This window comes from Microtus ochrogaster, chromosome 16 (genome assembly GCF_000317375.1).
Source record: "Microtus ochrogaster isolate Prairie Vole_2 chromosome 16, MicOch1.0, whole genome shotgun sequence".
NCBI lineage: Eukaryota > Metazoa > Chordata > Mammalia > Rodentia > Cricetidae > Microtus > Microtus ochrogaster.
The window spans coordinates 16139753-16153469 of record NC_022018.1 but is presented as its reverse complement, the minus strand read 5'-3'; the positions used below and the strand labels follow the sequence as shown (position 1 = coordinate 16153469).

At 43.4% G+C, this 13717-nt stretch overlaps 2 protein-coding genes across 2 annotated transcripts in view; one reads left to right on the top strand and one right to left on the bottom strand.

Moving 5' to 3' along the window:
* Positions 1–4812, top strand: part of LOC101994973 (putative ankyrin repeat domain-containing protein 19) — an 89294-nt gene extending 84482 nt beyond the window's left edge. The window contains exons 10-11 of the mRNA XM_026783102.1: positions 1029–1131; positions 4608–4812. Coding sequence (XP_026638903.1) covers positions 1029–1131; positions 4608–4633 — 129 coding nt within the window. The 3' untranslated portion in view covers positions 4634–4812. The remainder of the gene's footprint in view (positions 1–1028; positions 1132–4607) is intronic.
* An 8065-nt stretch (positions 4813–12877) lies between these two features.
* LOC101994392 (putative ankyrin repeat domain-containing protein 19) overlaps positions 12878–13717 on the bottom strand; it is a 98339-nt gene continuing 97499 nt past the window's right edge. Inside the window, exon 7 of the mRNA XM_013348982.1 lies at positions 12878–13020. Coding sequence (XP_013204436.1) covers positions 12878–13020 — 143 coding nt within the window. The remainder of the gene's footprint in view (positions 13021–13717) is intronic.

Below are 13717 nucleotides of genomic sequence, written 5' to 3'. Positions count from 1 at the left end.
CTGTAAAGCCACCCCTACTCCAACAAGACCATACTTTCTAATCCTTCCCAAATAGTTCCATTAACTGAGGACCAAGCATTCAAATATCTGAGCTTATAGGAACCATACTCATTCAAACCATCACACCAATCAATATAATAATAGCACCCGAGTTCAGTATCAGCACCACTTTTTGTCCTAATCCAGGATCAACATGCACACATGGGCATGCACACTTATGCTATACATGTGCATATATTACAACAAATACACAAAGGGTTTCATAATTTTTTATTTTAGTTTGTATGAATATTCATGATTCTTTTTTCTCAGTCAGATTCCTTATATATCCCATCATGCCCATACCAATACAATGTCTTTTGGGGGTCATAACCTGCTAAATCTAGTGCTTTCCACATATGCACCAATTAGGGAATATTCATTGGAGTATGAAAAACCTAATAGTGGCCATATCCTCAAGGAACTATCGCTTCCCCCTGCCCTGGCAAATATTCATTGTCAGTAGCTCCTCGGTGTGTGGCAGAGCCTGGAGATCATCTACCCCATCTGCACTGAAATTTTGGCTGACTTCATCTTGCATGGGTCTTTTGCAGGTAAAACACAGCTGCTGTGAATGCAGTCACGGGATGTCCAGGGATCAGCATTTCACAGCACCCCTTCTAATCCTCATTCATAAAGCAAAACAGTCACAGATATAAACAGCAAAGCAGAAATTATAAAACGCTGTGTGTGCATATATGTGTGTGCGCATGTGCACGTGTGTGTTTGTGTGTTGTGTAAGTGTGAGTGTGCATACCCACGCACACATGCAAAGACTGGAGAAGCACAGTGGGTGTCCTATTCTATCACAAGGTCTCTCTCTGAACAGAGAGTGAGGTTCATAGCTGATCTTTCTATTTGCCCCCTCGGTCTCCAACGAAGTGTTCTGGCCATCTGATTGGGTGCTCATGCCTGTAGAGCAAGTATGCTTACCACTGAGACAGCTCCCCAGCTCTGATGAGATGCTTTCCTGTGGCTTGTTTTAACAGGCTATGTCTGGGAATAGAGCAGTGAAGGAAGAACCCAGTAAAGCTCTCCCTCTACATGGGGCAAGAAAGGAGGAAGGAAACCCTGAAAATGGACCAGAGGAAGGTAGGAAAGAGGTTTTCTAGATGCAGAATGTTGGTGTGAAACAGAGTCATACACTCTCTCAGTCAAAGAGTTTACCTGCTAACCAGACAGGAAGGTAGAAAGGACAAGTAAAGAGGTGACAAGCCCCAAATGACACCCCAGTAGAGGAACAGGTAACAGAGGCAGTCACTGGAGAGCTGGACCATGAATCACATTCAAAAGCACTGTTATACTTGAGAAACGTGAGGAAGTGAAGGGGGAAGAGAAATGGAGACTGGGAAAGCCAGTGAAGATAGCCGTCTTAGGTCGGGGAGGGAGAGCAAGGTGTGTATGCAGTCTGGAAAAATAAATCCTCAGGAAGGGTTACATCACTAAGGTCTGTTTGAGAAGGAAAACAAACTCCAAGACTCAGATTCCTCGATGCTTGGAGGCCTTCATTTTCAAGCAGCTGATCACACTGAGCTATGTTTTGTTTACTTCCGATGGATATAAACATATGTGACCAATGATATATGTATATAAGTTAATATTATGGATATAAACATATGTGACCAGTGATATATGTATATAAGTTAATATTATGGATATAAACATATGTGACCAATGATATATGTATATAAGTTAATATTATGGATATAAACATATGTGACCACTCATATATGTATATAAGTTAATATTATGCCACATGTGTGATTCACAAAGTACTATTTATGGTGAAAAAAAAGTGGGGGGGGGCAGAATTGGAAAGAAGAACGATATTGAATTAGATACAAGGAGATAAAGAAAGTCACCAAAAATTTTTTAAAAAGCAGTAGAGAAGAAGTAAGTTCAAACACAGGCTTTCAAAGTGGGAGATAAACTGAATCTTGTTTGGAGGCAAAGAACTCTGGGTCCCAGCCAGTCCCACAGAGAGTATTCTTAGGATAGCTGCTTTCCACCATTCTGTGGCTGGGATAAGCTCATGCCAGGACATGAAGCATGAAATGGGGCAGGGCTTTCTGGTCTCCTTCTCCAACCAGGGTTTCCCTAGCTCGCCATGATTCAACAGGCAGCTCCCACACCTCATCTTAGTCCTCCCTGACATACCCAGGTTTTAAATCTTAAAAGAGACCTTCTTTGAAGATTCCAGCACCAACGGTGCTCCTGAAGCTCCCGCCCATACTCCTGCGTGGTCATCAAAGCTTCCGTACTCCTGGCTCCTAGCTGACAGAGTTTTCTGCCCATTTCCAGAGACAGACAGAGTCAATTCACTGTATAGTGTGCAGCGTGTCTCTGATGAGACTTTTGCTCAATGTGTGTTTCCTTGTGTGTTAACTGAATCTTTATGGTAGGTTTCTGATATCTGAATTCCATCTCAAGGAACCTTGATCCCTTGGCCTAACTGTAAACCTGATAGTAGTATATTAATATTTACTGTCCTGGAGGTGCTGTGGACAGCAGCAGAAGGTGAGATCCCACTAGCTCAGAGGGTGAATGACTGATCTAAGTTTTGATTGTAGTTGCTTGTGACCTGGATGCCAGGTCCAAGAGTAGAAGCTGAGGGCTATCGTACAGAATGCTGGCCAACTCTGGGTCAGAAAATTGTGATGGGGAACCAGCAAGACTCCCCAGTACTAATCAGGACTCGTAAATATTACACACAAGATGTCCTGGCTCATTTCCTCTCTATGAAGGCCCAAATCAGGGCATATAGAAATGAGGGAAGCATTTGGAAGAAGCTAAGGAAGTCTGCAAACCCAGTCTTCCCTACAGCTCTAAGGGAATTCAAAGCAGGGCCCAAAATAACCTAGATAAGAGATTGCTTCTCACGAAGCTGAGGGCAGGGGAGGTGATGCCGAAGCTGATGCTGAGGTCAGGGGAGCTGAAGCTGATGCTGAAGCTGATGCTGAAGCTGAGGGCAGGGGAGCTGATGCTGAAGCTCCATGGTCTCCGAGGAAACCTGAAGGGTCCCTTCCTTAGGGGTCAATTTGTGCAAACTGAGAGGCTAGGCCTGCCTGGCCCCAAACCTTTCTTCTCAGACTGAAGTGTTTCTACCACATTCACCTGAAGGAGAACAGTAAGAGAGAGGCTTGGGCTGTGTCCCACCATGTCTGATGTTCCAGCCCTGCATTCTCACCACGCCTACCTCACAATGCATCAGGAACTGTGCTATAGGGAGCTCCACATGCGCCAGTGAGGCAGAACCAGCCTCTCTGTGGGTTGGCCTGAGGGGCAAGCTGCTCTGACAAGGTACTCCACCCCATCATTGCTACATGCAGACTGTGCTGCTGTGCACCTCTGCAGGCCCAGGATCCTCCCATGTATAGACTAGGTCTAGTCTCCAGTGCTCCCCAACCTGTTCCCCTCCCAATATCCCTTCAGAGAATGGCCCAGATGCCTGCCCAGGTGTTATGGTAAAAGCCAGGGGACCATTCTGAACCTTCCTTTGGCCCATACACTGGGCCTCCGGTCAAGCTGTATCTATTACAAGACAGCACAGTAACAGTGATGTGTTACTTACTTATCAAGTGAGTCTGGGCATGTCCACCCACATTCCAGGTTTTTTTGCTTCTTGGCTGCGTGTGCATGGTCTGCCTTACACTGCAGCCACAGCAAGCATCGGGTCCCAGTGGCCTCATTGTCCGTCCCTGGCTCCCAGGCTTGAAATCTTCTTGTAAGATCCTCTTTGGGCCTGATCCACCAGTAGTAAGCTGCTTCCCTCTATCCCTAGCAACATCCTGCATGCCAGGATTGCCATGTCTGGGAGCCCTGTCCCCAGACTCTGCAATGTCACCGTTAGGCATCCCTTTTTCAGAAAGCTTGCTTGGATTCCTCTTTTGGGAGAAGAACGGCTCTTTCTCTGTGCTCCAATACTCCTGGCCCTTTCCCTGTCATGCCTAGAGGGCTGGAATTGTACTCTCATCCGTACGCCTGGCCTGAGCCTATTACCTGTAAGAAAGGGTGGTGAGGGGAGAAAAGCCTGCCTGGAGGTAGGTTGTCTTTGGAGAATTGCTTTGGTAAAAATGCATTTCCAAACTGGAATAAACAGGCTGGGATAGGTGTTGCACTCTGCAACCACGGTAACACATTTCTCACCATGAAGACTCTGATATATCGACAGGACTCTAAGCCAGGTGGGGTCAGGGAAAACGATGGCACATTGGCAGAAGGGGAGTGTTGGACATAACACACTTGGTTGTGTTCATATTGACTTACCTAGTAGGTGGAAGGGTGGCTACTCATCACCTTCTCAGCTGAGTAACTGAAGCCCACAGAAATGCAGATTCTGAAAGCCGCAGAAGTTAGCGGAAGGTTTCGATGTCTCCTCACAGTTATCCACGATAGTACCTGCAGCTCCTCTCTATTGCCTCTCCCTGCAGCTCCACGATAGTACCTGCAGCTCCTCTCTATTGCCTCTCCCTGCAGCTCCACAATAGTACCTGCAGCTCCTCTCTATTGCCTCTCTCTGCAGCTCCACAATAGTACCTGCAGCTCCTCTCTATTGCCTCTCTCTGCAGCTGTGGACCCTTTGCTGAAGACATAAACTTCATGCTGAGTTCTAGCTCAGAGGCTTCTTCATCGCACGTGTTTAAGAAGTTGCCTCTTTGGATCCATGACTCAAGACAGCTCAGTGTTTAAAAATTCACCTTTTTGGACCTGTGGGTCATGTCACTTCTTGATTACTGAGTTGCCTATCTGTGCTGGTGAGTAAAGTCAGGCCATGCTTAAACAAGTGTTTCTAGGAACCCGCGGGTTAGCCACACCGATGGTGAAGAAACCGCCTCTCTAAGGTGTGGATGGTTTCGGAGCATTGTTAAGCACAACCTTCATGACCCATGAGCGAGGTCAGCACATACTTAAGAAATGACCTCTCCAGCGCTGTGGGTCTGGTCAGCCCATTTCTAGGAGTGGACTCATTGGGTCTCTGGGCTATATCAAGTAAGTCCACTTTTTATCATATCACGTATATCATTCTAAATGCTTAAAGACAAATAGTAATATCACAACACATTGTGTAACCATAATTCCTGTGTTTACATCCTGGCTCGGTCACCAGCCAGTGATAATGAACTTGTCTTTCCCTGTCTGTACCGAACTCCTCCTTTTACAACCTCACAAGACTGTTGTGACACTTCCACATGGTTTCCACATGCAGTTAGAACAATGTGTATTCAGCGTATAGTCGGTCATGAAAAATATTAATTGCTGTTTAGACTTTTTAAAGGTTTGTCAGATCCGGACTTCAGAACTTATATGTTGGCTTTAGTGCACTTAAAAATACTTTTTATTGATAATTTTTATCTTTTGTCTCTTATTTATCCTCTGGCAACTTTAAGCCATGTACATGTATCTCAATCCTGTCTACTCCCATTCCCCCTTCAGAACTCCTGGACACGCACGCTTCAGCATGCACCTTCCCTCCTAAATGGTTTCATTAGTGACTCACTGAGTCTTAGTGAAGTCCACTAGAATACTGACTGGTCTTGTGCCTTCAAGATTAATCTTAAGAGATGAAATTAATATATGGACTCCAAACCCTATCCAAGGTGTGAGTTTCTTCAGGTGGCAGAGCCTGATAATTTCACAACACTTTAATGATTTGAATCCCTCTTCTTAACATTGTATCTTTAACTAATCTCCCTTTGTTTATTGGTCTATTCTTCTCACAAGTCATCCTTACCTCGAGTGAATGCAAATACAAGTATGTAACAGACAAAATATTGTTGATCCTTATGGCATCCTTTGACCAACACTGATGAAGAAAAATTATTTATTATAGAATTGTGATGACCGTTAAGAGCTTCAGTTTCTCTTCTCACAGAATCTCCAGTTCTAGCTCTTATCCTGAAATTTAATAGAAATTCCACTTCTTATATCTCCACCTCAGACATAAACACAGGACTATTGTTCATTCCAGCTTGATCCAGCCTACCAGTCTACTCATTTTATGACAAGGTCCAGCTCAAGTTCTAAGAGTGCACTATGTGGAGTGTTATGAACGTTAGTACATGCAGTCTCTTATGAAGTAACATTAGCCACCATTTTTCTCAATCCCACTATAAGAAGTGAACCACCTACTTTATCAATACTTATATGTGCCAAATTATTGCTTCTACCAATAGAATCCTAGCCATAATATGATTTATGTATCCACAAGCAGAGCCTGTCTGAACACTCATTGATTTAACTGAATGAGCTTCAAATTTAGCTTTAAATTTTTAATGTTGGACATGTTTGCTGCAGGTTTATATGCTCTTTATGACAGAGTACACTAGCATCATTATAATAAATTGCCTAACTACTGTTTTTGAAAAGTGTTATATAGCCTTTGCCACAAGTTTTACTGAAATCTGTATTTAAAACTCTATCACTTGCCACTACATTTACAGATTACTCTCAGTCCTGATATGATCAAATGACACAGTATGCAGAAATCCCTTCTCTTGTTTGTATTTATGTATGTGAATATTTCTTTACCTATTATATCTCTTTTTACAGAATTTTCAAATAGTTAATTTGATAAAGTAAAAAATCAGAGATTAAAGCCCTTATATTTAGAATTGTAAGAATTGAACCTGCTTCTCCCAATTCTAAACTCTCTTTGTCATGACTTACACAATCTGTTATTCTAAGCTAGATGTTAGGTCTGTGTCTTGAAGCATTTGTGTATGACCTTCCTGGGCTAAGGCACCCACTTATTTATCTAACATTACGTCAGCATCTTGACTATCACACAAATCACACTAGGTTGTGAATCTAATAACGAACTCTACTGCTTATTTGCGGAGAAACTACACAGTCATGTCTAAATTGTGCAACTTCATAAAGGAATGTATTTCTCTTCATCTATACTGGGTATTAGCATATTTTAATATCCAAAGCTAGGTGCAGCTGTAAAGAAGGCTTTAATTGCATATCGTCCATTCTTCTAATTATGTGGACAATTTTCCTATTGCAGTTTTTATTATTTATACAAAACGTTACAACCAAGCACTAAGTTTGCCAATCAAATATGTTTTAATCATAAGTACAATGACAAAGTACAATTTCTCTAACTTTTCTCATCCAGGCCCCGAAAACATTATTTGTGTTGAGACTGAATTAACTACAGAAGAGCTCTGGGTTGGGGTTTAGGTATCTTGGGAGACAGGTAAAGACTTTTTCGTGTTTACATTTCAGAACCATGTCTGGGGATGCAAGCCCCAGAGATTTGATTGTGTTGTTTGTTTTAAGATGGCAGATTACCTGTTTACTTACAAAGAGAGTCACTTTTGTTTTTCTTAATCAACTAATTGTACATGTTCCTTCTCTGCCCTACAGAAAAGTAGGCTCAATAGGAACTGAAGCAATATTTTCCAAATCTTCGAAAACCCAATCACACATATCTAAGTCTCAATAAACACAAAGCAAAATCCATGTGAAACAGCACTTGAGCACACACACAAATGAAACTGCTGAAATGGAGTAATAAAAAAACAAATAGTAAAATATCCACAGGAAAAAGACGTATTACAAAAAGAAACAAACATAAATGAAAAGGTTCTTTCTTAGACAGGATTTCGATTGCCGCAATGAAACACCATGAAACACTAAAAAGCAAGTGAGTTAATGTGGCCTACATTGCATGTGACTTCATCATCAGAGGAAGTGTGGATAGGAAATCAAACAGGGCAGGAACCTGGAGGCAGGAGCTGACACAGAGATGGCCATGGAGCAGTGCTGCTGGCTGGCTTGTTCCTCGCCTGCTCAGCCTGCTTTCTTAGAGTCCAGGACCAGAGCCCAGGGCTGGTATCGGAAAGATTCTCAAGCTTATAAAGACTTTTCATTATTTCATCAGAGCATTTTCTTATACTAGATATTGAATTTATTTGCTGTAGTAAAAGGAGCGGTGAGCAGGCCTGCTTTTTGTCCCGCCCAGCTCCTGCACGACTAACTTAGCCCCAGAATAATTACATGGAAAACTGTATTCATTTAAACACTGCCTGGCCTATTATATCTAGCCTCTTCTTGGCTAACTCTCATATCTTGCTTTAACCCATATCTAGTAATCTGTGTATCACCACGGAGTCAGGGCTTACCGCGAAGATTCTAACCCATGTCCACCTCGGGCTGGAGCTTCATAGTGGTTGCCTGACTCTGCTTTCTTTCTCCCACAATTCTGTTCTGTCTTCCCCACCTACCTATGTTCTGACCTATCAGGCCAGGCAGTTTTCTTTATTAATTAACCAATGAAACAACAGATAGATAGAAGACCCTCCTACATCAATTTGCATGTTTTCCTTATTATAAATAATTCTTTTTCTTATTTTTGTCTCTAAATATTGGCAAAATTGAAATGACTTTTACAAAAGATAAGGAGGAAAAAAATCAGTGCTCCCCTATAGTTCATAGCTTTCCACCTCGATTTTCTCCCCTTTATGCAGTGTTTGCTGGAAGAGGGAAGAGCAGTTTTCTCCAAAAGAATGACCTACAGTAACTGCTCCAGGGCAGGCTTGGTATTTAGGATTAGCTGGCTAACATATGATGGACTTCGCAGTACCTGTGTGTGCACATGCTTTTATTTGGTTATAGTTTTACGATTTTTTTCTCTTTGGGTATTTTATTTTCTTGATGCGGAGGGGGTTGTTGTATTAGGTTTTTGTTTGTTTTTCAAGAAAGAACTCAAAGTTGGTGGTTAGAAAGTAGAATAGAAGCTGGAAGGACTTTAGGGAAGGTAAAATATATTTAAATTAAAAATGATTTTAAACAACACAAAGTAAACTTTAAAAAGGCAAATGATGGCATTTTTCTGAAATCTTGGATGCCTAATGGTTTCTTTGGAAATAAATGTAATAAAAACAACTGTGTAGATTCTAAACAGTTTGTCTTACAACATTTTTCCTTCAAAGATATTGAGGTTCTCCTTCATTTGGTTACTTAATAACTTTTAGAATAAAAATAAAGACTAATTATAACTACCATAATATTTTTTACATAATTTTTATTGATTCTTTGGGATTTCATATCATGTACCCCAACCCCCTCATTTCCCAAAAACCCCATATTTGCTCCTCACCCTCACAGTGTTCCCCAAAAGAAAGTTTTAAAAATAATAATTCAAAACAAAACAAACAAAAACCGCACTGCGCTCCTTTTTTACCTTGCCAACACCCAACTCTTCAGTCATCCCGGTGGCTCTGAGAGCTGCGGTGTGGCAGGCAGTCCGCCCTTGGTCCACTCAGCTTTACTGGCAAATGTTCATTGCAATGAGTTGGTCTGTTGGAGGCCTCTGGCTTCTGGGTCACCATCAATACTGGACCTTCACCAAAGTGCCTCTCAGATATCCTGCTGTTGCTTCCAGTCATGGAGACCCTGCAGTGACTGTTCCACAGAATCTGTTCCTTCACACACTTTCACAGGTCATAGATGGAGTAGATATCAGGGTGGTCCAACTCAAAACCCTAGATGTGAGTCTGGGTGATAGCTGATTTGGTCAGTCCGGGCTGCTGGGAATGCACCCCTCAGAGGAGGGACAGTGCCAACTCTTCTACCTACGCCCATGCTGTCAAGGTGAGAGATGGAGCCATCTGTCCCATGAGGGGTGGGACCAACTCTTTTGCAAGGGTGGTTCTGGTTCAACATGGCTTTCAGATTCTAGTACACATGGTTTCTATGGCCCCTGGGGTAACATGGGCTATGAAGAGCAACCCAGACCCTGGCTGCAGCAGGATGGGATCATGGGCCCACACATAGCTCTTGACCTCTGATCTGGTCTAAATGTCCCCATGGCTCCAGTGGCAGCACAGGCCACCCAGATCAGCATGGCTCTGGCAGTGACATGGCCATAGGACACCAACATGGTCTCGGGTGACTGATCAGATCCCAGAAATACATGTGGCCTTTGGTGGCAAGATAGGCCACGGATGTCAGCACAGACCCTGGCTGCGGTAGGGTCATGGACTCGGATGTGATCCTTGTCAGCAGCTTGGGCCCGAATGTCACTGTGGCCCTGGGCCACTCAGCCCGTCATGGCTCCAGTGATACTGTAGCCCTTAGACACCAACATAGCCTCTGGTGGCAGACCAGATCCTGGGTATCTGTGTGGCCTTTAGGGGGAACACGGACCACTGAGGAGAACCAGAGATCCAGACATGGCCCTTGGCAGCAGCCCACGCCCTGACGTCACCTTGGTCCTCGGTAGCAGCACAGGCCTGTTCCTCACTGCCTTCAACTTCTTCAGTTCTGCCTCTTTCAGCAGCACGTGAACCATTTCTCCACCAAGTATGGCGCTCATCATAATGGTGCCTAGGCCTGTGGGCTGTCTCCCACCTGACTGTCTATTATAATTGTAGTACTGATTGGTCTTCAATTACATTTGTTATTATACTGTTATTCTTAGTAATCTTTATCTGTATGTAGTTTTTCCTATTCTTGTTCCCATTTTTCTTTGTGTGTGTGTGTGTGTGTGTGTGTGTGTGGTTATTTGTAATGTTTGTGCATGTGTGTGTGCACTTGGCAGACAGAGATTAATGCTGTATGTCTTCCACTGTCACTCCCTGACTTATCTCCTGATGTAACTTCTTTCATTGAGCCCAAAGCTCACCACCTGACTAGACGCAGGGGCTAGGCAGGGTGCTGCAGGGGCTATGCAGGGTACTGCAGGGGCTATCCAGGGTGCTGCAGGGGCTATCCAGAGTGCTGCAGGGGCTATTCGGGGTGCTGCAGGGGCTATCCGGGGTGCTGCAGGGGTTAACCTATCCCCTCTCTCACCCACTTCCCATCACTGGGGTTACAGATGTGCCACCATCACCAGCTTTCCCATGGGTGCTGAGATCAGGCTTATGCAGCAGACAATTCACAGTCTCCCAGCTCCCCTATTGATATTTTTCTGCTTCTGACAGGCCTCAAGCTGTCATTTTACACTGTGTTTTAAAGGTTTGTATCGACTTAAAACACAATAATTAGGCTAAAGAAGATTAAACAATCATTTCTTTTGCAGCCAATTATGAGTGGGTGGTGATCCAGCTACACAGGATTCCGTTCAACCCAAATTTCATGTTACATTGAGAGAGCAGTGCTAAGACTAGAGCATCAAGTCATAAAGCAACTCATTTTTCAAATACATTGTTGGAAACATCTGATGGGAAAGTCACACAAGTCACAGAAGATCACGAAAAGATTGGCTCTGTGTCTCTGATGGGAAAGTCACACAAGTCACAGAAGATCACGAAAAGATTGGCTCTGTGTCTCTGATACTATCTTATGGGATCCTTAGCCTTCCGTTGGGTGGAGACACTGTACACCACAAAGGATTATGTAATGCTCGCACAGATGTTTGTTCACATATAGTGAAGGGATAACGATAGCCTAACCAAATCTGGCTTACGACTCAGCACTCCAAATTCTCCATAATTGTCTAAGTTCTAATCAGTTGACCAGCTATGTTTTCAGTTTGGAGGGGAAAGTCTTCTTTTGTAACTTTAATCTGTTTTATCTCATTTTGTTTCTTTTTTAAACTTTTTATTTATTCTTTATGGTTTTCACATCATTATCTCAGTCCCATTCATCTCCCCATCCCTTTGTATCCACCTTCTGCCCTTATGACCTCCCTCCCAAAATAATAAAAAAGGAAAACATGCCATCGTGGGAGCTATATTGGGGCACAGTGGGTCATTGCAGTGGTTATTGCAGAGTCTCTGGTCTGGTTTCTGCTACATTAGAGATTCTAGACCCTCCCTGGGACCCCTTTTGGACATCCTGTTGTTGCCCTGTGTCATGGAGACCCTGCAGCTTTGTATTTGTAGGAGCAGCGCCTTCATGTGCTCCAGCAGGTCGCAGATGGGCTGGATGCTGGCTGGATCCTCGCCACCAGGGTGAGCTCTGCAGCTCTACCCCAGCTAGTTCACCCCTTGCAGTGAGGAGCAAGGAACAGGGCTGGTTCTGCTTTCATGCCCTCAGGGCACCACCCATTCTTACACCACCAGGGCCAGCTCTACTGTGCTGCCCAGGCAAGCTGCGCTCCCAAGTGCTGCAGCTGATGAGGGGCAGGGCCAGCTCTCCTACCTCCCACAGGTGGTGAGGGATACGGGGAGGTAATCTCCTCCTTGCCTATGCCACCACATGGAATATGAGGGATGGGGGACCAACTCTCCCTTTCTCAGACTTTCAGGGTCAGCTCATTTATGTCCCTGTGACCCTGTGATCAGGGTCAGCTCTATTGTGCTGCTCAGGTGAGGTATAAAACCTGCTCAACAAAGTGCTGCAGCTTGTGAGGGGCAAGTCCAGTTCTCCCTAGTGTTCTAGCCACTGAAGGGAAGGGCCAATTTTGTACAGTCCCATCTTTTTGGCCTTCAGTGGTAGTCTGAGCCACGGGCATCAACACAGACCATAGCTGTAGCAGGGCCACAGACCCAGACATGGGCTTTGGCAACAGCCTAGGTCCGGACATCACCATGGCCCTGGGTCGCAAGCAAGACATCCACCTTAGCCTGCTCCTCACTGCCTTCACTTCTTCAGATATGCCTCTGTCCACAGGACATAACCATTCTGTCTCTCCCATATCCCACCTTATACTCACCATAATAGTGAATATTATTAGTATTAATATTGCCCAGGCAGGTGTGGGTCTCTGTCTCCTGCTCAGACTTAATGGCACTCTTATTTCTTATTTTTATATTCAAGTTATTTTCCTATGTTTTCATGCTGTTATCTAAAAGTAGTGTTTTATCTTCTCAAGACTAATAAAATATGAAGTCACTTTAATGTAGATATCTAAGAGGCCATAGGTTCTCTGGGCTGGAGGGACAGCTCAGAAGCCGAGAGCAGCAGCAGCAGCACTTCCCAGCATGAACATGAAGGCTACAGTCATCAGTAACTCCATTTCTAGAAGACCCAGTGTCCACTTCCGGCCTCTGTGGGCAACCGACATACGTGCAGGCAAAACATACACACCTGAAAGAAAAGTGTTAAAATTTCACAAAGGCCTTGAGAAAAATAAATACCTAGGAATTAAACCAAACAAAGTGAAGGACTAATGCAGTAAAGCTTTAAGTTCTGAAGAAAGAGATAAAGAAACTAGAACGTGGAAAAACATCCCATCCTTATAGATTGGTAGAATTAATGGTCATTTTACCAAAAATTGGAATTGCAGTCCCAATCAAATTCCCACCTCATTTGTCACAGAAATAATAATTTAGAAAAGCTATTCTAAAATTCATATGGAAACAAAAAAGATCCAGGATAGCCAAAACAATCCTGAGCAGAAAGAGAAATGCTGGAGAGTTACAACACCAGATTCTTAGATCTATTACAGGGCCTAGTACAAAAACAATATGGCATCGGCACGAAAACAGACATGTAGACCAATTAAACAAAATTAAATTTGCAAACATTTGTATAAGCAACTTCAGCTAATTAATATTTGACAAAAACATAAACTGGAAAAAAGAAAGTATCTTCAGCAAATGGTGTTCTTAGGAAAACTGAATGCCCACACACAAAAAATAAAATTAGCCTGTATCTATCACTTTGTACACACACAAAAGAACCAAATGCATCATAGAGCTAAAGATGGAAGCTGAAACAATGAAATCTCCCATCAGTTCCTAATGCCTCCCAGTCCTATAGCTGAAACAATGAAATCTCCCAT